Source organism: Camponotus vicinus, unplaced genomic scaffold (genome assembly GCF_025532165.1).
Source record: "Camponotus vicinus isolate PSW18456_S1 unplaced genomic scaffold, iyCamVici1.0 SCAF_10, whole genome shotgun sequence".
Taxonomy (NCBI): domain Eukaryota; kingdom Metazoa; phylum Arthropoda; class Insecta; order Hymenoptera; family Formicidae; genus Camponotus; species Camponotus vicinus.
In genome coordinates, this window is record NW_028141946.1 from 6,774,011 (window position 1) to 6,796,343 (window position 22,333).

At 33.4% G+C, this 22,333-nt stretch overlaps 5 protein-coding genes across 14 annotated transcripts in view; 3 read left to right on the forward strand and 2 right to left on the reverse strand.

Moving 5' to 3' along the window:
• The window catches only part of Appl (amyloid-beta-like protein), a 43,006-nt gene extending 38,068 nt beyond the window's left edge, over positions 1 to 4,938 (forward strand). For all 3 annotated transcript variants that reach the window (XM_083079294.1, XM_083079293.1, XM_083079292.1), the window contains exon 15: positions 180 to 4,938. In XM_083079294.1, the coding sequence (XP_082935420.1) occupies positions 180 to 290 (111 nt within the window). In that variant the 3' untranslated portion in view covers positions 291 to 4,938. The remainder of the gene's footprint in view (positions 1 to 179) is intronic.
• Positions 4,939 to 5,680: 742 nt separating this feature from the next.
• Hsl (hormone-sensitive lipase) lies at positions 5,681 to 11,612 on the forward strand. 4 transcript variants are annotated; one of them, XM_083079954.1, is made up of 11 exons: positions 5,681 to 5,711; positions 7,224 to 7,604; positions 7,686 to 7,887; positions 7,955 to 8,168; positions 8,334 to 8,512; positions 8,670 to 8,952; positions 9,058 to 9,280; positions 9,520 to 9,698; positions 9,817 to 10,145; positions 10,254 to 10,379; positions 10,465 to 11,612. In XM_083079954.1, the coding sequence occupies exons 1-11, from the start codon at positions 5,692 to 5,694 to the stop codon at positions 10,537 to 10,539; spliced, it is 2,211 nt and encodes a 736-aa protein (XP_082936080.1). In that variant the 5' UTR covers positions 5,681 to 5,691; the 3' UTR covers positions 10,540 to 11,612. The 4 variants fall into 4 exon arrangements, with proteins under 4 accessions (XP_082936080.1, XP_082936084.1, XP_082936083.1 ...); XM_083079958.1 differs by having other exon boundaries at positions 5,690 to 5,737; XM_083079957.1 differs by lacking the exon at positions 5,681 to 5,711 and adding an exon at positions 6,575 to 7,104.
• A 552-nt stretch (positions 11,613 to 12,164) lies between these two features.
• Positions 12,165 to 13,591, reverse strand: San (Probable N-acetyltransferase san). 2 transcript variants are annotated; one of them, XM_083081013.1, is made up of 4 exons: positions 13,331 to 13,591; positions 12,950 to 13,106; positions 12,507 to 12,673; positions 12,165 to 12,422 (listed from the first exon to the last, which is right to left on the reverse strand). In XM_083081013.1, exons 1-4 carry the CDS (start codon positions 13,414 to 13,416, stop codon positions 12,260 to 12,262), a joined length of 573 nt encoding a protein of 190 aa, XP_082937139.1. In that variant the 5' UTR covers positions 13,417 to 13,591; the 3' UTR covers positions 12,165 to 12,259. The 2 variants fall into 2 exon arrangements, with proteins under 2 accessions (XP_082937139.1, XP_082937140.1); XM_083081014.1 differs by lacking the exon at positions 13,331 to 13,591 and adding an exon at positions 13,264 to 13,280.
• A 724-nt stretch (positions 13,592 to 14,315) lies between these two features.
• On the forward strand, positions 14,316 to 17,038 carry LOC145961134 (upstream stimulatory factor 1). 3 transcript variants are annotated; one of them, XM_083081009.1, is made up of 5 exons: positions 14,316 to 14,470; positions 14,682 to 14,749; positions 14,885 to 15,174; positions 15,271 to 15,438; positions 15,527 to 17,038. In XM_083081009.1, the coding sequence occupies exons 1-5, from the start codon at positions 14,430 to 14,432 to the stop codon at positions 15,746 to 15,748; spliced, it is 789 nt and encodes a 262-aa protein (XP_082937135.1). In that variant the 5' UTR covers positions 14,316 to 14,429; the 3' UTR covers positions 15,749 to 17,038. The 3 variants fall into 3 exon arrangements, with proteins under 3 accessions (XP_082937135.1, XP_082937136.1, XP_082937137.1); XM_083081010.1 differs by having other exon boundaries at positions 14,326 to 14,614; XM_083081011.1 differs by having other exon boundaries at positions 14,326 to 14,568.
• Positions 17,039 to 17,101: 63 nt separating this feature from the next.
• LOC145961132 (V-type proton ATPase catalytic subunit A) lies at positions 17,102 to 22,010 on the reverse strand. 2 transcript variants are annotated; one of them, XM_083081007.1, is made up of 12 exons: positions 21,875 to 22,010; positions 20,964 to 21,068; positions 20,781 to 20,893; positions 20,335 to 20,700; positions 20,200 to 20,256; positions 20,014 to 20,108; positions 19,664 to 19,935; positions 19,350 to 19,533; positions 18,939 to 19,056; positions 18,577 to 18,857; positions 18,279 to 18,468; positions 17,102 to 18,178 (listed from the first exon to the last, which is right to left on the reverse strand). In XM_083081007.1, the coding sequence occupies exons 2-12, from the start codon at positions 21,043 to 21,045 to the stop codon at positions 18,086 to 18,088; spliced, it is 1,851 nt and encodes a 616-aa protein (XP_082937133.1). In that variant the 5' UTR covers positions 21,046 to 21,068; positions 21,875 to 22,010; the 3' UTR covers positions 17,102 to 18,085. The 2 variants fall into 2 exon arrangements, with proteins under 2 accessions (XP_082937133.1, XP_082937134.1); XM_083081008.1 differs by having other exon boundaries at positions 20,964 to 21,065; positions 21,925 to 21,973.
• Between the last annotated feature and the right edge of the window lie 323 nt (positions 22,011 to 22,333).

Below are 22,333 nucleotides of genomic sequence, written 5' to 3' on the forward strand. Positions count from 1 at the left end.
GTGATCATTCTTTGCGCACATATTTATATAATATATAATTTATATAATTTCTATTTTATATTTTCTAACTTTAATATATATGATTCAAACGAGAATATGCGTAATGTAAGACAAGTAATTCTAATAATATAATGTCATGTCAATTATTAATGCAAATGATGTTTCTTGATTTCCCACAGGGTTTCATCGAAGTCGATCAAGCAGCCACGCCGGAAGAACGGCACGTCGCGAATATGCAGATCAACGGTTACGAGAATCCTACATACAAATACTTCGAGGTGAAGGAATAATTTGGCCGTCGCCTCAGTTTTCATTTCTAAAGCTGGTCGCAATCGCGTATTCGTTCTCGCGTATTTCTTCAAGAATCTTATAGTATTTTGTTAGAGTAAGATCTATAAATAATATGTATATCTCTAACCCCCCTCTCCCCGCGAGATTCTTCCGAAGATCCGGAACATGTATATTTCCCGGAGATACGCTAATTCAGAAAATGCGTTTCTTAATCGGCAGATCGCGCTTGCGACGAGACATTCCGCGTATATCGCATCCACTTGTTACACATCTCGGCTTTATGTCGTGGTGTAAATCGATTTTCGCAAAGAATTGACAATATGTGTAAAATAAAGTTTGTAGCAGGGATACACGCTGGATGGGAACGAAACGGATTCTACGGGAGATAAAATGATGTAGAATTTACACTTATGTGCCATACAAACACGAGTGTTACACGCTATCTTCGGAAGTATCTCATGCATATATTATTTTCATATTACGTTGTCATATACATGTCGGTATAAAAACGCAGGAAGGAGCGCTCGCGTTGTGTAAAAGTAGAAAACGCCGTTTTTAGACTTACCTCGATGTTCCTCCGCCTCTACATGTTGTGCACTCGAATCGGAAGCTCCATGGATCGACGTTGATCGTAACTGATCGCTCTTATTCCCTGGAGATGAATCATTCGAATGACGACAGAACATGCGTTTACACGAACGATGTAAACATCGGTAAACGTTGTCGTTGCGCTCTTTGTTGTATTTTTAGGTTCTGATATTTTCGGAGATAATCAAAATGGCAATAAAACATAACGCAGCTTAAGCACTACACGAGAAAAAGCGATAGCGTTTGTAGTAGCTTGTCACTGGGAGCAGCATATAGACGTAAATACTCCGATTATAATCGCGTAATCGTTATCGTTATGCTAAAATAAACGCGAGCGAGCTACGCGGCACTCTTAAAATATCAGAACACACGCCCCATGTTATCGTTGCACGTTTCACTCTTACCTTCGTGATGCAGCTGTTTTATTCTCTCCGTCTCCGTTCGATTCCCACTGCCTCGTTTTCTCTCGGTGACCTTTTTCAGTACTTAACGTCTACTTTTAGATGATAAAGAACCTTAAGATGTAAGGAAACTAAGAATCATTGACATATATCTCGAAGTTAATGACGATGATGAGGAAGCAAGCATTCTATCATTCTACGCGAAAGCTCATTGTTTTGTCGAGGTGCTGAGAACGCTAGCATGGAGAATATTCGACAGCTTTATTCGATCTCGCCGATGAGAAACGACGCTCGTCACATCGGACAGATCATGCCGATGCTGCCGAATAAGAGGAACAGTTCAACCGGAGATCATTTTCGAGTGGCATTAGTACCTCCGACTATGTTAGGTCGAAAAAGAAAAAGAGTGGCGGCTGTTGAAGTAAGAGTTTCTCTTTCGTTTCCGCGTTTTGCGTTCTCGGGATAAAAAAAAGGGAAAAAAAGATCGTTCATACAATAACTATCTTAGGATATATTACTAATTATATACGACGACGACGATGATGATATAATATATATTACACGTTTAATGCTTATATATTTGTATATGGTCAAACGAAAAAAAGGTAGTAGCCCGCACTTTAGCGCCAGGGTCGCGTGGGGAAAAGAAAGCACACACGGTTCTCGATTTTTTTTTTAATTCGAAATCACGTTCGCGCTTTCGTCGAACTTATTTGATAGGAAAGGAGCTTGCGATGTGACGCGGTACATTCAACGCCGGCGCATGCAAACGCGCTGCCACAATCTACAGAGCCATTACCGTCCATTAGTGGTTGTGGTAATGTGGTAATATATAATCACACACACCACAGAAGTCTTAAAGACATCTAAAAAAAACACACATAAAAAGTCACGACGTCTTTACGATGTCTGAGAGATTAAGATATCTCTACGTCGTCTATGAAAGATTGCGATGTATTTTTAAACGTCTCAGAGATTAGAACGTTTTCTTTTTCTTTTTCGTCTTTAGGACGTCTAATCCTATGGCGGAGGCACGATAAGAGCGTAAGCATCGCTTAATGTCGTTTAATGTACCGTATCGTACCTTGAGGCATTCGGGTCGGTCGATCACCCCGACGAATCTCGATATATCTAATATAAGGAACGGATTCAGCTCGGCGGAGCGCGATAGTTATTATTATGATGATAAATAGCAATTAAAAGTCGCGTTCTGTATTCTTATGTGAAACGCCCCGCACGAATGTTCACGCATAAGTGCATACATTCCCGATTACGTGTTAAGGTGGCCCTCCCCTTCAATTGCGCTCACTTTGCTACAATTGTGTCACATGACACACACGATAATCGCCCGCGATCAAAGAGCGATTAAAAAGAAAAAAAGAAATCCTTTAGATATTATATTCCTAAGCGCACTTGTGAAGCAGCTGCCTTTCTCCTATCTATCTAACGCGAATCACGTGCATACACAGCGATCATTTGTCTTCACGCAACTCCGGTGGAAAAGAGTGTGTATAATCGACAGATGCTAGACACAGACACACATAAACAACACACATCGCTGAATGTTAAAAATATTATTTTAGATATATCATAAGACGATAGCAATTATACCAGTGAATGTATTATGACTATATGAATAACAACAGATAGCATCAATGCGTTAACAATAATGATATAAAATATCGATTATATATGTATATGTGTGTGTGTGTGTGCGACGTATGAATAATATATAGATATATATATATATACAAATATATATATGAAAATATACACATGCATATACATGTATACATATTAAATTAAATATTATGTACCTATAGCGTATATAGTCGTTAAACAACACACTGATAACATCGCATATAAAAGAACCTGACCTTGATACGGATTCACAGATGCTGAAGACCTTCCTTAAAAAAAACGATTGTATGTACTTATTATTTTTCTAAGAATCTCACGATGCTGGAGCCTCTGCTCTCGCACGGAAAGATAGTTTGCGATTGGCCGGTATCAGGACTGATTTGATCGCGTATACATATATCGTTCGTCAAATTCAACGCGATTGAGCGCAAAGCAAGCAGCAAGATTTGGCACATTGTATCTCGCGTATATAAATATGTAAATCTCGAGACTCGCCGATACGAGGATATTACGCCATACGCAGGCAACAACGGTCCAATGTTCTCTCCGATGACTTTCGTAGAAGACGTCGGGGTGGTATCAGTATTAGCCAGTAGTCGGAGCATATCATGGTTTCGGTGATTCGGTTGTGGCGGGAAAGGAAAGGAAAAAAGGAAAGAGAAAGATGGAGAAAGAAAAGTGTGCGCTTCAAGATACTGTGAATTTGCATCGGGCCACCTCCGTATATATAAGTTTAAGAATTGATTTTTGTAAAGAGGTAATAAGTATATATATATTATATATATATATTATATCGAGGTAACTGAACTTAGCTTAAAAGCCATGTGAGATGTGAGGAAAAGGAGAAGAAGAAGAAGAAAAAAGAAATATACGTCCTTCAAGCCGCAGTCCAGAGATTAGCAAGTCCAGAGACGGAGAAAGAGTATAATAATGAGACTATAAAACACACTAGACTTTATTTTTATAATTTTTTCGGTATCTCCCTGCCGTTATTCTATCGTATTTTGATAATTGACGAGCAGCGCGAATTACGTAGCCACACGCTGCCATTTTCGATTCCGAAAATATCTTTTTCGTTGACTTTTTGTTCGATTTATTCGACGTTCGAATAATTATTTGAAAATCAATTTTGCTTCCGCGCGTTGCAAAAAATAATTTGACGCAAAACAAAACCTGTTGCAAAATTATTGTGACATTCGAATCGACGTTTCATCTTGTATGTGAAAGGCTTAATAATATGCGTCGTATTATTTACATATAAATATAATGCAAATGTGGAAATCTATCTATGTGTGACGCAAAGATAATCCCAATTATTCTTAAAATATGTTTCTCTCATAGCAATGAAAATTGAAATTCTGAAAAATACTATTATATTAAGCACGTGAGAGATTTTGCTTTTCTCTTCTGTGAACAATGGCAATCTTCGTAGCGGAAATACGGATGCAAATGAATTAATTGTGGCAATTATAAAGTGAGACTGCTATAAACAATCATTCCATGAGATATTTATGTCTTGTATTGTTGGAATTTTAATCACATAATTATATGGAGAACTCTGCGCACAAAGAACGGCTTTATACATTTCTTTTAAATATATGGGATAATAAACCCATATACCTTATATGTAGGGATTAAAGAGCTTAATGTGAGGCGATTCCATATGATTTGTGAGAAATTTTATTTCAGATACGATTTTCTTTTCATATACTTAAAGTATATCTTATGAATTCCGTAATTATTTGAAACCCTCAATATTCTTCTCTTTTATTTTACTAATAATTGTGATTGAAAGAAAATGCCATGATTCGCCGTTGTTCACGAAAAAACTATAAGAGCCAGTGTCGAAAGACTAAGGAAACAAATTCTCCTCGTCCCTCTTTCTCCTTCGCAAATGTTTCTCCTCGCCGCTCACAAGTTTTAACGCATTATTACACCCCATTGAAAAGAACGTATTGTGTTTGTGGATAAATGTAATTTTACTTATCAATAAAAATAAATTATAAAGAATCTCGAACCGCGCGTTTCATTACACTTATCTCGTTGCAATTTCGCCTGTTTTTGATTGAAACAAAAAAATGAATTAAATGTTAAAATAATGCCTATTAATAACAATTTTCTGTAAAATAAAATATTGGCTACATATTTATATATCTTTAGGATATAATATTAATATTACATATTATGTTATGGCATTAAAATTATGGTATTAATATTATATACAATTTATAGTATGCAATTTTATATACAATTTATAGTTTGCAATTATCTGATTACAACGTTCACAAAATCATTGACAGTTTTGAAGTCAGAGTCGCATGCACGTCAGTTGAGACAAAAGTTCATTATTGCGTGCACAAGTGATTTAATTAAGAATCAAAGTAGAGTATATAGTCTGAATCCAATTAAGGCTTGATGCACATCAGGAATAACAAAAAATACATATGCGTTACATCTACAGTAAAATAATGATAAATCAACTATCTTATATGTAGGTGATAGTGCTGCATCATCAGCTTATCGTATATGCGTGTTGCTTTTATCAATCATCTATTTTAATTTCAAAATACGGCCAATTAACGTATTTTTTTCTTGCAACTTCCAGCTCGTTTTTTTATCATCGCGATTTTATTAGTAATTTATATATATGCAAATTTTAATGATATTATTTTTAATTCGAGAGTGATGATAAATAGGTACAAAAGTCTCGCGATAAAATCATCATCGTTATTCACGTGGTGTCGTTGAGCAGTGAAACATTCATCGATTGATGTATCATCGCTTCTTTGTGTACATATCATTTTTCCTTAATTCGGGTAATAGTTTTAGTGAGTTTGGTAGTTTAGTTTTTTTCTGTCGATGATCTATCATTCGTACTATTATTGCCTAGATCTCTTATTATTTATGTAAATTTTCTTAATTTGTGCCATAAGTAAGACTAAATTGAGCGGAAATTGGATATATCATACGATTAGAAAATAGAAATTTCATACAATTATAATTTGATAATGTACAGTAGGAAGAGAAAAAATTTTAATTATTGATGCATTTTATCTTTGAAGCTCTTGTCTCATTAATACTTAACGACTCATTATCGTTATTTATGAAATCTCAAGTGTCTTTCTTAAGAATGTTTAAAAACCAATTTTTAAAAATGCTTAAGCAACAAATATATCAAAAGATACTGAATATTGTAAATAAAAAATAAAAATTGCTAACTTGCTCAATTTTTTATATAACTTCGCGTTAATAAAAAGTTAATTCCAAATTTATCATAAAACTTTTTCGTAGATATCCTACGACTAAGCTACTCGATATATCTTGAAGCTTTTACTTATAAAATTATTCAATATATTATTCAATATATTTTAGCATTGTATTAACTCATCGTTTTTCATTAAATTTACAATTATTATTCGACAAGATCGACAATAAAAAATTTAAAACTGTCCTCATATATCGCATCTAGTATAAAAATATTTAACTATATAAATCCTCAATGATTATATATGCGTTAATTCTTAATCCAACAATTTTACGTAAAAGGAAAACAAAAAGAAGTTTGTGCGACGTAGCATGATTCATGTTTATTTGCATATATATATATATATATATATATATATATATATATATATATATATATACATATACATATTGATCTTTATCGATGAGCTTCCTCTCGATAGAGAATTCTATTACTCATTCCATTTTATCAAAACTTTTTGATGAAAGCATAAGAGAGAGAAAGGGAGGGAGGGAAAGAGAGAAATAAACAGACAACTGTCCCAGAAACTGGAACGTGCTCTCATTTCACATCGTGAAGCGCATCTGCCTAAACGCGAGCGTGAACCGCTCGGCGAATGTCAAGTGTCAAGTGAAGTTTTTTTGCGTCACACGTAAGGCACTGCATCAGAATTATACTGGGATAATCGTGCAATTAATTAATATTATCATCCTTCGCAAACTTATATTTGATCTACGCTGAAAGTGCAATGTGATATACGTCTTATTGTTAGATTAACCTGGCCCTTATCGAAACCATATATTAATCATTCATTGAGAATATATTAAATGTCCCGTTGATATAATTTGACATTTGCTACCTTGGCCTTGTGATATATTGACTAGTATGTTTGAAAATTCAATCAGTCGGTCAGGCGATCACTAGCTAAGATGCACAATGGTACACAGTTTGTTTCGTCGTTAAATTATTTTAAAGTTAATTAATCAGAGAAATCAAACGCACGGAGAAAGAGAAAGAGAGAAAGAATTTTACATCAGTCAGTATTATATGTCTGCTAGGATCGTTCAGATGTCAACGTCCAACGATGACTTTGACAGACCGTTCGACCAACCAGAAGAAGATGAACCGTTGCAATGGAGTGTTTTGCGAAAATTATGTCGTACCAGTGTGGAGCATTTTGCGTCCGACCAGAACGAAAGCAGTGTCAGGATCAAGGCCGCATTACTGCTGATCCTGGATCAATTAGATGAATTACAGCCATTGTACAATGAGATAGTCAAGTTCGCGCCACACTTTGATTTTGATGAGGAAACCCCAGGAAATGGATACAGAAGTTTTCTCTCGATGGTTGATAAATGTATCGTGCATTCCGAACAGGTCTGCCGACAGATGTATCATCAGAAAGATTCCATGTTTTCCCGAAAGAACCATCACATGAAGTAATTATAATACTATGGAAACTACATACATCGTACATTTATTTAATGTATAACATTCTGCGTTATATGTTTAATTCCCAGGGAAATAGAAGCATGCTCCCAGTTATTGGTATCGTTACAGACATTCTTGCAATATTTAAAAATATTATACTCGTGGAGTACAGAAGTAATGAGCGATGGAAAACTGTCACTGTTCATACTAGACCGTAACGCTCAAGAATTTCTCAATTGGGCAGAAAATATTAATCAATACTGTTTCTATGGTAGATGCGTAGGATTTCAGGTATTTCTAAATAATATATAATATTTGTTGGATCGTTTATTTAAAAAAAATCTATTATCTTTTTCAGTACGGCAATAGCTTAAAAAAGGTATTAAAAACAATAGGATTTGCTATGGTTTCTTATAGTGAAATGTATTATAATAATGATACGATACTAGGACGATGTGCTAATTCCATCAAATATTTTTTGGATCCTGAAGCGAGAGCACGTCGTATTGTCAATATATCACAATATGCTGATATTTCTTTTGCCCAAGCATTTTGGTTCCTCAATGAACTCGGTAAGAAATAAGGAATTAGCAGAATTATATCATTTATAATTACACCTTGAAAAAATCTATTTACAATATTTGTTTATAACAGATGCTATTTAGATATTCAAACTATTTTTTAATTGTACATATTACATATTTAAATAATAAAACTTATATATATCTGTATTTTAGAAATACTTTCTATAGTAAAGCCCTCGTTAGTCATCAATCAACTCATATCTATTCCACCTGAAGAATTAATTCTGCCCACTTTGGATGGTGGGATTGTTTCAATTCCAATACCAAATAGCCATATTGGGAAAAAACCGATCCATGTTAGATTATTAAGTTCCAAACGACGTCTAGGAATGGTAAATAAAATATATATAATTTGATTATTTTATATACATATAATAAAATATACGATTTATATTTTAGTGAGGATATAAATTATAGAATTTATAAAATAGAGATTTAAAATTATTTAACTAAACAAGTAATAATATTTTAATACAATATTTCATTAAGGTCGGATCTGGGGGTATAGGAGGAGAATTACATGGTCTATGCGACAGACTGATTATTCATACTCATGGTGGTGGATTTGTGGCACAAACGTCACGATCGCACGAAATGTATCTATATAATTGGGCTACAACACTCGGAGTACCGATCTTAAGCATAGATTATAGTTTAGCTCCAGAAGCTCCTTATCCACGCGCGCTTGAAGAAGTGGTGTATGCTTACGCATGGGCGTTAAAGCATGCAAGTACATTGCTCGGAAGTACAGCGGAAAAAGTGATATTTGTCGGTAAGGTAAAAGTAAAGTCTATCTTTAATATATTTATATGTATAATAGCTGATCCGATTTTTCAATACAGTAAAAATGAAAAATTCATAATTAATATTTTGACAGGTGATTCTGCAGGGGGTAATTTAAACTTGGGGGCTAATTTGAAGTGTCTACAATTAAATATAAAAAGGCCAGATGGTATTTTTGTAGCTTATGCACCAATATTCATCGATTTCATTCCATCACCATCTCGCATGCTCTGTCTTACAGACACGCTCTTACCATTTGGTTTTATGGTACGATGCTTGAAGGCTTACGTAGGATCTGATAATAAGAAATCTCCAAAGTAAGATTTTAATTAAAATTACAATTTTTCTTCTAATCAACGTATTTTTTCTACTCAAAGTATTTTTATATGTGATGAGATATATTTTAAAGAAATTTTTTTATAGTAGATTTTTGGAAAAAAAAGTAACGCATATTAAACGAAAATTAATCGTATCTTTTGTCATTTATCGCATGTACATTTTCTTGTGATGAAAATGATTATAATATATGCATATACAAATAGAATTTATTCCATAGGGAACATGAGATTGAAGAATGCGCTAAATCGGATACAGAGTCTTTTGCAGAAGTGAGCGAAAGTGACCTTATAGCATTAGCTCTTAGTCCAAACGGAGACGGCGCGAATGGTGCGCAAAAATTAGTATCTCTGCCATCTGATTCGACGTTAAATTCTGTCAGCTTAACAGAAGTCGATGGTACATACAAATCAGCCATTATAGCCCCATAATATATATTCATATTATATCGTATTCATTAAAGTATATTTACTTCTCTTTTGAGTGCACATTTTGAAAAGATCTTTTAATGCAATAGGTATTGAAGGTCCGAAAGCGCACGTGAAGCCTCAAGAATATATCAGCAGATTTTTAAATATGTACAGAAATTCCGGCACAGCTTCAGTATCGTCGCCTGTTGTGGAAAATGGCAGTGTCAGCAGAGATGGTAATGTTTCAGGACAAAGTGACAAATCATGGTCTTTGTTCGGTTGGTCCCTCGGAAGAAGTAATAAGGATATCAGGCAACTCGATATGAAGAATGCTAAGCCTCTTTGGGAGGAATTTACAATACCAAAAGATCTGTTCTTAAGTCCTTATCTCGCACCAGACGATATGCTAGCTCATTTACCGCCCATGAAAATATTGGTACTTATTTCAACTTCTATTATAATTGTCGATAATATAAAATGCGACGTATTGTAATCGTTATTAAGATTAAATATTTTACAACATCTACATAATATTTGCTTTTAGACGGTAGAGTTTGATCCTTGTCTCGATGATTGTATCATGTTTGCAAGGAAACTTCGTTCGCTTGGTAACAAAGTTACATTGGATATATTGCCAGATTTGCCACATGGATTTTTCAATTTCCTACATGTAAAACTTTTTTTATTTATTTTATATGAATTAATTATCATGTTATCATCATACATATCAATATCGTTGATTTTGATGTTTGTAGGTTTCAAAAGAAGCGATGGAGGGCGTAGAATTCTCTGCCAAAAGAATAAAAGAATTGCTGGAATTAGACCCATAATATGAATAATTATCACTGTTAAGATATATATGTTGATCTAGAGTAAATGGAAAATACTTCAATATTGCAGCAATCTGTATTTATACAAAATGTGTAATTGTGCAGTCTAGATGCAATCAAGTACCGTGATATCGTTTTCAATGGCTTAACTATTTATAATGTATCATTATGCATTATTATATATGCATAATCATGCATATATAAGGGATAATGCTTTGCACTAATTTTCTATATGTATTAGCTATTTTAATTATTTCATTATGCATTATTATATATGTCATACATTGTGAAAGCAGCTTTATCTAAAACAATTAGAATATAGAGTGTTTTGCATCTGTTTGATTAGGTCTTAAAAAAGAAAACGTCCTGTATATAAAAAGACAATTTTACAGGTATTTAATATTAAATGTTATTTAATATTATATACATTTTAATTTTTTTATATATAAAGCTGTCTACTTTTATAATTACAATTTTGAAATATGTTACATTTTAATATAAGTGACATATTAATATATATTTATCTATATAAAATATTACATAATAATAATAGTAATTACTATGTAATATATTACATTAAATTGTGCAAAATTTTCTTTGCATATTTTTTATGTACATCCTAATACTTATTCCATATAATGATTCTTAATATGTAAATTAGAAAGCAATATTTATTTTTTTGTATAAATATTTTCAATATACATACAATTATTTTAATTGTAATAATGGCTGCGTTCAGCAGGAAAAGCTGCTTTGCAACTGTTGTAAAATTCGTGAATCTGATTGGTGTATACTCTTAGAGTATACTCTTCAGCCAAAATTAAGAGCATACACCAATCAGGCTCACGAATTTTACAACAGTTGTAAAGCAGCTTTTTCTGCTGAACGCAGCCAATAATTAAGAAAATAATTTTAAAAAAATATGTACAAATTTTTAAATATGTCTAAATAGAAAAGAGAATTGATGGACAATAAAGATATACAAAGAAATTGCAAAATTAGACTTTTTCTTTAGATTATAATCTTTCTCTAATGTATGAAGAACAATAAGATTAAAGTTTTTAGAATTGCAATGATTGAGAAATTCTAATTTATACCATTTCCTCATACCAAAATCTTCTGATACTGTTTTAAATCTTGGAAATTAAAGTTAAAATTATATAGAAATTCTTGGAGTTATAACTGTTGCAATTTTAGTTAATTTCTTATACTTTTCACACAAATCTTTTAATTTAAAATTGTATAATATTGATAATAAATAAATAACTTTATAATAATTTTAATATTGATAATAAATAAATTGTACAATATTGAGAAAATTCAGACAAAAAGTAGTACTAATTAAAATTTCAAGAAATGAATTTCCCAAAATTCTCGAAATTTGTATAAGATCAAACTGTAAAAATTCAATATTTTAAAAAGAGTTGCACTTTTTTAAATAACTTATTTTATGTATGAATATATATTTAGATATATATATTTATATATATTATATTTGATTCAGATGCATCTCAATTTGGAATAATTTTATGTTAAAGACAATAATACTGAATCTATATAAATGAAAAAAATTATTTTAAAATTATTATAACTAATATACATGGATGTAATATAAAACGAATTGCTCTGGTTTTTATTTTATAAAATGATTTTATTGACAGAACATGGAAACGTATGTAAATTTTAAATTATAAGATAAATTAATGAAAAATGCTACTTATTAGTTGACCGTTTGATGATTTGCTCTGGGACGCAGTGTCTTTTGCAACACGTGCGCGTCCGCTGGTTCTATTCTCTTGTAATAATGTTCTTTAGTTTCAACAATCTCAAATCCAAATTTCTTATAAAAATCAATCGCGCCTTCATTGCTTATCTGAACATGTCTGCAAACATTAGGATGAGTAAAATTAGAACATAATTTTTTAAAATTGCATATTACTAATAAAACAACTGCAAATCATACTTACAGGAAGATAGAATCAAAATTGCCATCCTTGTTAACATAATTTAAAACATGCTGGACCATAACAGTGCCAATTCCTAATCTTCTGTAAGGGTAGAGACAACCCAATGTCATTATATATAAACGCCTAGAATTTTCGGAAGTATCTACACGACAGCAAACCGCTCCAACCTGAAAATCAGATATGAATTAAAACAAGGTCATATTCTCTTTAAATTAAAGCTTAACATTAGATCATTGACTGTTAAACTTTCTTTATTGCAAAAGCAATTCTTTTTTATATGAGAAACACTTTAAGTAATCCATCAATATAATAATAGCATGTCTTTCCGATTTTATTCGTATAACTTTTCATTAAATCATATAGATAATCATGTTATTCAGATCATAATAATCATGGAGATTACAATATTAGAGGAAAATCATTTCAAGAAAAATCATTTTTACCACTATGTCATTGTAATATGCTAGTTTGGCAAGTTCTCCCGCTTCCAATACATCTTTATAAAACTTTTCATTATAGGAGACAGGGAACACGACTTGATTGAGCAATTTGAGCTGCTTAATGTTGTGCGGTGTCACATCGCCTAATTCTATTTTCGACCTGTAATAAATTAAATACCCGATGAGAGATCGAAGGCGGGGGATGGCATGGCACAAACAAATTAAAACAAAAAAGATCGCGATCGCGAATGTTTAGGTGTATTTTCGTCCGAAAACATCGACGGGCAATTCGACGAACGTAAAAAATTAACAATTACATATTACACGTGTGTAGAAAAATCTGCGCAAGCGGACATAACCTTCGAAAGTTCGTGTCTTACTTACCTAGTCATTTTAACGTGTGCCGGAAGGATTCCACGATCTCGGCAGGAGTCAATTAAAATGCCTCTTTGTACGCTTCTGCTTCGCATAAAGAGGATTAGGGGAAGTGCACGATATCTGTCAATAATTTACACCCACGATGTTTCCCGACGAACGCAAATACCGAAAAATAAAACGACATATATGTGGAAGAGTGGAATGGATGGTGTTCACTGAATTCGCGCCCAAAACAACGAATGTTTCGAAATAGGCAACGAACGATTTTATTGGAAGAGATTGGAACGAGAGGTTCCTTTTATTTACGTGGATAATTTGAATACGAAATAATCTCGTAATAATTATACGAATATGTGTACGATAATAAATAATAGACAATAGATAAAAATTAGATTAGAACATCGGATATACACATTGAAGAAATAAATTTCAAATTATATAACTAGAAAAAAATACAGCTGTAAATATAAGTTGCAAATATAAAAGAGAGAAGAATGAAATACATAGACGCGTGAGAGAGAGAAGCTTTTCCCTGGATTCCTTTATGATAATATAATTCAACAAAAAATGTAGAATCATTTCCCGCAATTTTTTTAACGCCGAGTATTATAATTCAGGTCTACAAATTATTCTGTGACGTGACAATTCTGATAAATTTGCAATTAAAATCGTAAAAAAGAGTCTATTCAATATAATTCATCGCGTTACAACGTTATACAGTATATAATGATTTATGGCAATTAATATAATCTAGCTCCTTTTTTCGTATCTTTAATTTAAAAAATTGTATAAAATTGCGATATAAAGGACAAATTGAAGGTTCAAATATCGTGTTAATGAAAAAATTAAGAGAAATCCTTTTCATTCTTTTTTCGTGTTCGAAAGAAAATTAATTCCCTTGATCAAGCTTTTGCAATTAATTTCCACAATTAGCGTGCGACGCGTAAAACGTGTAACACGACGTCATCCAGTTGGCGCGACGTTAGATGGCACGTGTGACGCGCGCCGCCATCTTATGCGACCACATGACCTCGTTGCGGTGTCCCGTGACCAGCTCACGTGAATTTTGACAAATTCAAACGTTTTTTTTTTCCCGTGACGAGGGATGGACATCTTGGAGCAGCAGCTCGAGCAGCAGGATGTCAGGTAGCGTTTACGTTAAGTATCGACCGCCTGATATCGCGAACACCTATCCCTTCCGTCTCGCCCGAGGTCTCCTCAAGGTCATCATCACTTCGTGCACAGTACGCACTTACTTACGCCGTAGGACCGACACACACAGTCGTCGAAGTAATACGCATAGCGCATGCAGATCCATTGAGATGACATGATATCGAAATGTTATTTAATTTTTCAGCGTCGTGAAGGACGACGGTGGTGGCACGGGGATCGTTATAGAGGAAGCAGAGATTGTGGATTGCGAAGGTAAAAATGTGCTGCAGCTAGAGAAAAATTTTAAACACATATATTGTTATCGATATTTCGATTTAGCACGACTTATCATTTTGTATTGTCGTTAAGAATTTAATTTCATAGATATATATTCTATCTTTCTGATAGGGGAGCCTATTGGGGAAGATGAAATGCGTTATCAAGAAGCCTTAGCGTATCGAGTTGTCCAAGTGAATGGCACAACAGCCATACAGCCAACCAATGAGATAGAGCTACCAGTGTCGCAACCAGGAAATAATACTGTACAGGTTTTAACGTCACCCTTAAATGGACAGTTTTATGTTATTGGGAATGCCAATGATGTCTTTACCACTGCGCAAACATCCAGATCTCTGGTGCCAAGAGCAACCACGCTGCAAATAGAAACTCCAAGAAATTGCACTAGTGGCTTGAAAAAGGTTTATTTTAATATACAATGTACATTGTTATTTTAATAATCTTAAAATAGTGCGTATGATAAATTAAATTTTTTCTATTCTGTTCTTTTTTCTTAGAGAGACGATAGGAGGAGAGCGACACATAATGAAGTTGAGCGTCGACGTAGAGATAAAATAAACAATTGGATTACAAAGTTGGGTAAGATCATTCCTGATTGCAATGCTAGTACTAACACTACTGGTACTAGCAGCAGTGGAGAAGGAAAAACCAACTATGAAACTCAGGTAAATAATCAAGTTAAATTTTTAGTGTACAATTTCGTTTTGCATAATTATGATAAAACAATATTTGTCATTATTTGTTTGGAAATAGAGCAAAGGAGGTATTCTGGCAAAAGCCTGTGAATACATAGGGGAATTGCGTGTAGCTAATCAAAATTTGGGTCAATGTCTGCGAGATAATGAGAAATTACGACAAGAGATTACAACACTAAAACAGTTAGTCACTCAATTAAAACGAGAAAATCATCAACTCAGATCCCAAATATCATCCTCATCGGCCACTAATGTCGACGTTGTACATTTGAGCCCTTAAGCTTCCTCTTTTGTAAGTCAATGATTTTTTTCTCTGTAAATATTAGGATTCTGATGAATAGTCTGATACATATAAAATATAATTTTCTATTCTCTTCTTTGATGACTGCGCTGAATTTAATAAGACATTTCAATTTTACTGTCCAAAATCAAATCTGGAACTTCTAGTATAATCATAACTGCACATTTATAATTTCATGACAACATTCTATTGTTTCAATTCATAGATTAATAATTCATTAATAGTAGCATAACACAATTTCCATTTGATAAACAAAATAAAATTTTGAGTTTGTACAATAGCTTGTACAAGTTTCTAGTCACAGTTTTTCAAGCAGGGTGCATGTAATACAATTGGAAATTATAATAAAACAATAAGTTTCTTGTTTTATTATATAATTAGTTTGTATAATAGTATGCTGCACAAGATGTAATATAAATAAAGTTGTTACATGAAACAACTTTAATGTAATTACAAAATGAAAATATTATTGGCAAATCAATTTATTCATATCAAATAACTTATGTATAAAAAAAACGCTATATTTAATATTTGATTTTTCAGATTTTTGAAAACATTTCTATATATACTTTGTTTAATGGTAATATCAAACAATACAAATTATAATCATTACAGTTGTGTAGTTATGATTATATTGTGTAGTTATCTGGAAGATTTATCTATGAATAGATATAGAAATACCATATGTAGATTTAACAGGTCAATATAAACTGGCATACGTTGGAATATCGTGGCTGTGAATATCAAAACATGGTACATCTTTTTTTTTTTGTTTCGGAAAAATTATTCGAAACTGTGGTATAGAGGCGCAGGATTAGTTTGAGGAAGAAAGATATTTTTGTTGATTCATATATATATATATACATATATAAAGAATTCACCGATAACAAACGAATGACTGTGCAGAATTCGTTATATATTTTTTATTTTTAATACTGTTTTCATATAATTATAGAATATAATATTTCGTAGGATAAATCAGGAATTTCGAATTGTAAAATAGACCAATTATACACATACGAGTGTTATATTGTAATATTATATTACACATGTATGTGTACATATGCATAAACTTGCATATGGCAATAATATATTTTTTTCAATATGTAAAACAATTTTATGAAAAAAGGTGCATCTGAATTAATTTACTAAACGTTAGATATCGGAATGTAATATATCGTTAATGTACATACCGCGAGGTTTTATTGTTATATAATAATAATTATTATTAATAAAGAGCGAAATCTATTGAGAGAAAGCAGAGAGAGACTATGAGTTGTTCAATAATATTACCATCCATCTCTGATATGTTTATATGATCCTTTTGTATAATTCTTGCATAATTATTTTATTGTATTTTTTTTTACATATCATACAGTGGAAATGATATCGAAGTTAATGGAACACTAGTCGTGCAGACACATTCTTATTTCGCTCGTATTTATCTTCACTATTGAAGATTCCGCACCTTAATCATTTATCTAATCTATCATGTGTGTGTTCTTTTTCTAAACTTTCAAATTATGCAATCATATTTGTAACGCTTCATTGTTAAAGTATAATATGCTTAATTATGTGTAACAGTTGCGATTATCTTCTTAAATAGTTACAATACTTAATATACATTATAATGTATATATATATTACAATACTTAATATATTCCACGATTCAATCTCTTGCAAGGTAGAGCGTGTCATCCACGTGATCGATTATTAGGAGAGTATCTTTTCATAACAATAATTCTAATCTGCGCGCGTTAGAATGAAACGGGAAAAGCCGTTTTATATAATTTTCGTTTATATTACACATACACAGAAAACATATAGGAATATTAACTTCCCGGTATTTGTTTGCACCTTTAACAAAGCGAACAAGATGAAAGTACATTTTTGCAAAGGGTAAAATTACTTTCTCCGATAATATCCGATTAATTACAAATAATACTCTCGCGGATTTTGAGTCAAGTTAACTCTCGAACACACGGAGCGTATTTTTAAATGTACGTTTCAAGTGCATTTAAGAATGTCCCACTTTATTGTCTCAATCGTCATGTGCATGACATGGCATTGTCTCGAACGATATTTCACTGCAAGGTAGTATCCGAGATTTCAACGCAACTTTTCTATTTACAATTCATTTGCTTTCAAGGATGATGCTAAATAATATATTGTATAATCGATAACACTGCTATATGCATATTTTCGGCAAGTTATCTGCAATTCACGAGCTAGACCGGGACATCCTTAAATGTTAGGACCAAGATATAGAACAATCAATATCTTAAAATTGCTTTTAACAAGTTACAAGATAGAAATTTAATCTTCTAAATTCCTGAATGCCTGTTGTATGTCCTCATGTAATTGATCAAAGTCCGACCTAATCTTTGCTTCGCCATCCTTGACAGGATCCTGAAAATTTAAAGTAAATTTTTATAAGAAGAAAAATATGTTGAAGTTATGAGACATAAGCTAAATTTATATTAATACAATAATATTGAAAGTTACCCACCTTGAATTTCATAGAACTTAATTGATAAAGAATATTGCCCATACTGTCCCTAATGACATTCCACGTTATTTTATTATCCGATTGGGCTGTTGATTCGACCGTATGTCTCGCCATATCATAGAAAGCAATCATATTTCGTAACATTCCCACGGTTTTGTAGAATGGACAAAAGCGATCGTACGGCGAATAGCTATACAAAAATTAAAAGAAATTAAAAAATTCTTTGGCTCAACATATATATATTTAACTTCGCATAACATTTTGATAAAAAAATATCATAAGAAGTAACATATTATACCTGTTTTGTTGCAAGAAATCATCCTTTAACAATTTTGCTACTTCAAGCGTGATTTTATCTGTTTCGGCGAGTGAGGCCTTGCCTACCAACTGGACGATTTCGGACAGATCTTCCTCTTCTTGCAAGATTTCCTTCACTTTCGTTCTTAGCGGGACGAATTCTGGGAAGTTCTTATCATAGAAATCATCCAACGCTCGCATATACTTGCTATATGATATCAGCCAATTGATAGATGGGAAGTGTTTACGTTGTGCAAGTTTCTTATCTAATCCCCAAAACACCTGTAAATTAAATAATTTGTTAAAAAATCCCTCAATTTATCTTATGTATTATTTCTATATTCACATAAATATCGTTTGTACCTGTACAATACCAAGTGTCGCGCTAGTCACAGGATCAGAGAAATCACCACCTGGTGGTGATACAGCACCAACGATACTAACGGATCCTTCACGATCTGGATTTCCCAAACATTTGACTCTAAAAATTAAAATCCAATATTTTACTTGCACACTCGCATTTATATTATCAAAGTGCTATCTCAATTTTTTCATATAAATCTCTCATAAGATTGTAAGTAAATTATAAAATAATATATATTATATAATATACTATCTAATTAACTAGAGATATCAGTAAGGATTTAATATACTTAATTATTTAGTTAATTATAGTTAACTAAATAATTAACTGTATTGAATCTTCTTGATATCTCTAGGGAAGAAAGATTAATATATTATATTATATATATAATATAAAATAATATTGTGTACCTTCCGGCACGTTCGTAAAAGCTGGCTAGACGAGCACCGAGATAAGCAGGATAACCAGAATCAGCAGGCATTTCAGCCAAACGACCTGAGATTTCTCGGAGAGCTTCGGCCCAACGAGATGTCGAGTCCGCCATCATCGACACATTGTAACCCATATCTCGAAAGTATTCGGATAAAGTAATACCTATGTATAATGAATAATGGATAGGTTACTGATTAAATAATATATACACAGTTTTATATATTTATAACATTGTTATCTTATTATTGGTGAATTGTGATATATGATTTTTCTTTAATAACGTATTGCATACCTGTATAAATGGACGCTTCACGCGCGGCCACAGGCATGTTGGATGTATTAGCGACCAAAGCGGTACGTTTCATAATGGACTCGGTAACACCATCAATCTCCACAGTCAATTCAGGAAAGTCACGTAGTACCTCAGACATTTCGTTACCACGTTCTCCACAACCGACGTAAATAATGACATCAGAGTTAGAGTACTTGGACAAGGCTTGCGAAATGACCGTTTTGCCGCAACCAAAAGCACCGGGAATAGCCGTGGTTCCACCTTGAACGCATCTGAAACACACATATTCTAAACATTTCTAGATACGTTTCATAACACGTGCTTTGACACTCGAAGACAAATATTCTTACGGGAAGAGAGAGTCCAAGACTCGTTGGCCAGTGAGTAGAGGATGATTAGCTGGCAATTTTTCAGTGACTGGACGAGGTTGACGGACTGGCCACACCTGCATGCATGTAACAGTAAATTCACAACATGCACAATACACATTCAAAACTCTCACATATATATGTTTGCTACAGAAGTGAATTTCGTACCTGAAGCATGGTATATTTCTGCCTCTCGCCATCAAATTCAGTCTCCAGTACGACATCCTAAAGATATACACAATATTTAAGTAAATTTATATGATACAAAGCATAGAGAGAATCGTGTAAGAAATATAATCTTACATCAACTGTATAATTGCCAGCCGGCGCAATATATGTAACAGTGCCTTTGCATTTAGGTGGCAGGATCATCCAATGCTTTACTAAGGTATTCTCATGTACAACGCCGTACATGTCACCGCCTGTGATATGGCTGCCGTTCTTTATATTGTGCGGATTGAATTCCCAGGAAGCAGTACGCGAGAGTGCCGGTATATTGACACCCTTCGGGATGTAGATCGAGTTTGTAAGCTCGTTGATATCTTTCAACGGACGTTGAATACCGTCAAAGATGCTGCCAAGGATACCGGGACCCAATTCGACAGATAATGGCTTTCCAGTGCGAAGTACGGGATCACCAACTGTTACGCCACTTGTCTCTTCATATACCTAGAAATATATTGTGGAATTATTTAAACTATCTTGATACTCCAAGATTCAAATGCGCATGTCTGGATGTTTATATGTACCTGTATCGTAGCCATATCACCTTCCAATCTGATAATTTCTCCTACTAATTCATAGTAGCCGACTCGCACCAGCTCATACATAGCTGACCCAGACATTTTTTCAGCGGTAACGACTGTAACAAGAAACATACATAAATATATGTGTGTTATATAGAAGAAAATTTATGTGACATGAGAACTAACCAGGACCGGATACTGCATAGACATATCCAAACTTGCCCTCCCGCTCCTCATGCGCAATCTTAGCCAAACTTTGATTCGTCATCTTGAATACTTATCTTAATTTATCTGAAAAAGAAAAATAATTTAGCAATCTTTGTGTATTTGTTAATTCCTTTTTTTGCAGATGACAGAATTGGAAAATTATCAAATTCTGAGAATAAACACATGCAGATAATTATAATTGTGCTCCTTTTAATTACATTTTTTTTACATTTTTAAAATAAGATGTACATAAATTTTTTAAGCAGACAAGAGAAAAAGAAGGAGAATTAAACAGTCGATGAGGAAAATCGACAAACTACTTGTATTTTCGCGCTCAACAGAGACAGAGAAAGAGAAGGAGAAGGGGAAGGGAGGAAGAAGCGAGCTGTATTAGATTGATTAAAATAATTGACATAAAAAAAAAGGCAAACGTAAAGAAGAATAAATTTATTGATCCGAAATCTCCGGATTATTATTTCTGACGAGCGACCCTTCGAGTCGCTTCGCAGAAGCCAGATCTTCGGAAAAGTAGCTGTCACACGTTGGCTGCGATTCACGTGAGCAGGCCATTCAAAAAAATAGGCGTAGCCCCGCGAAGCCCGCGAGCCGTCTGCAGACAAGGGAACGGAGTATTTTTTTCGTAGACGGCCGCGAACATCGACGTATGAGTCACCAGATGATCGAGACGCGTCGTCGCCGAAAATCTGCCGAAAATTCGCGGATTCGCGCTTGATTGGGAGAAACGATGGCGCACGCAGAGCGGCACATTGGATCGATATCACTTACACGCGCCAAGGCTCGTTCGATCGTGCGAATTTCCGTGGATCAAAGATCCGAGAGGACGGGGTCATCGTCGTGCTTCGACGCGACCGATTCGACGTGATACTCACCGACGAGATGCGACGTTCTCAAGAGCAATTCAGCCACCGATGTGAATACGTATCTCTCTCGCGAAGTCCAGCCTAGCTGCTATCACAAGACAGGTCAGCTGACTGGTCGCGTGCCGATCCTCAATTATCAGGCGCACGCGCGTATTAAGATAAGTCCACATGAAAATTACAGCTGTTACAGCGATGAAGCATTTTAGAATTTTCGCGTTCTTGTAAAGAGGAAGTAAATTCGATGAAATTAGATTATTTTGTATATAATGTGTAATATATTTATCTTTTTAGTCATAGTATATTCTTACACATTCGTATTATATACTCCAAAGAATTATAGGTAATATATTAATTAAGTTGATAGAATAACGTATGTTATTAGAAAGCAATATTATTCTTAATGACAAATGTAAAAAACAAGTAATTATATATATATAGCTAGAAAACAATTTTTTTATTTTATAATTT

Coding starts and splice junctions, on each gene's coding strand:
- Hsl (XM_083079954.1), top strand. CDS start 5,692: ATGTATCATCGCTTCTTTGT. Junction 8,513..8,669: donor CCAAACGACGTCTAGGAATG/GTAAATAAAATA, acceptor TATTTCATTAAG/GTCGGATCTGGGGGTATAGG. Junction 8,953..9,057: donor GGAAAAAGTGATATTTGTCG/GTAAGGTAAAAG, acceptor ATATTTTGACAG/GTGATTCTGCAGGGGGTAAT.
- LOC145961134 (XM_083081009.1), top strand. CDS start 14,430: ATGGACATCTTGGAGCAGCAGCTCGAGCAGCAGGATGTCAG. Junction 14,750..14,884: donor AGAGATTGTGGATTGCGAAG/GTAAAAATGTGC, acceptor TCTTTCTGATAG/GGGAGCCTATTGGGGAAGAT. Junction 15,439..15,526: donor AAACCAACTATGAAACTCAG/GTAAATAATCAA, acceptor GTTTGGAAATAG/AGCAAAGGAGGTATTCTGGC.
- LOC145961132 (XM_083081007.1), bottom strand. CDS start 21,045: ATGACGAATCAAAGTTTGGCTAAGATTGCGCATGAGGAGCGGGAGGGC. Junction 20,109..20,199: donor AGAAATATACCATGCTTCAG/GTACGAAATTCA, acceptor ACATGCATGCAG/GTGTGGCCAGTCCGTCAACC. Junction 19,534..19,663: donor TGAAGCGTCCATTTATACAG/GTATGCAATACG, acceptor CATTATACATAG/GTATTACTTTATCCGAATAC.
- San (XM_083081013.1), bottom strand. CDS start 13,416: ATGCGAAGCAGAAGCGTACAAAGAGGCATTTTAATTGACTCCTGCCGA. Junction 13,107..13,330: donor GCACACGTTAAAATGACTAG/GTAAGTAAGACA, acceptor AATTTATTACAG/GTCGAAAATAGAATTAGGCG. Junction 12,674..12,949: donor CATATTACAATGACATAGTG/GTAAAAATGATT, acceptor TCTGATTTTCAG/GTTGGAGCGGTTTGCTGTCG.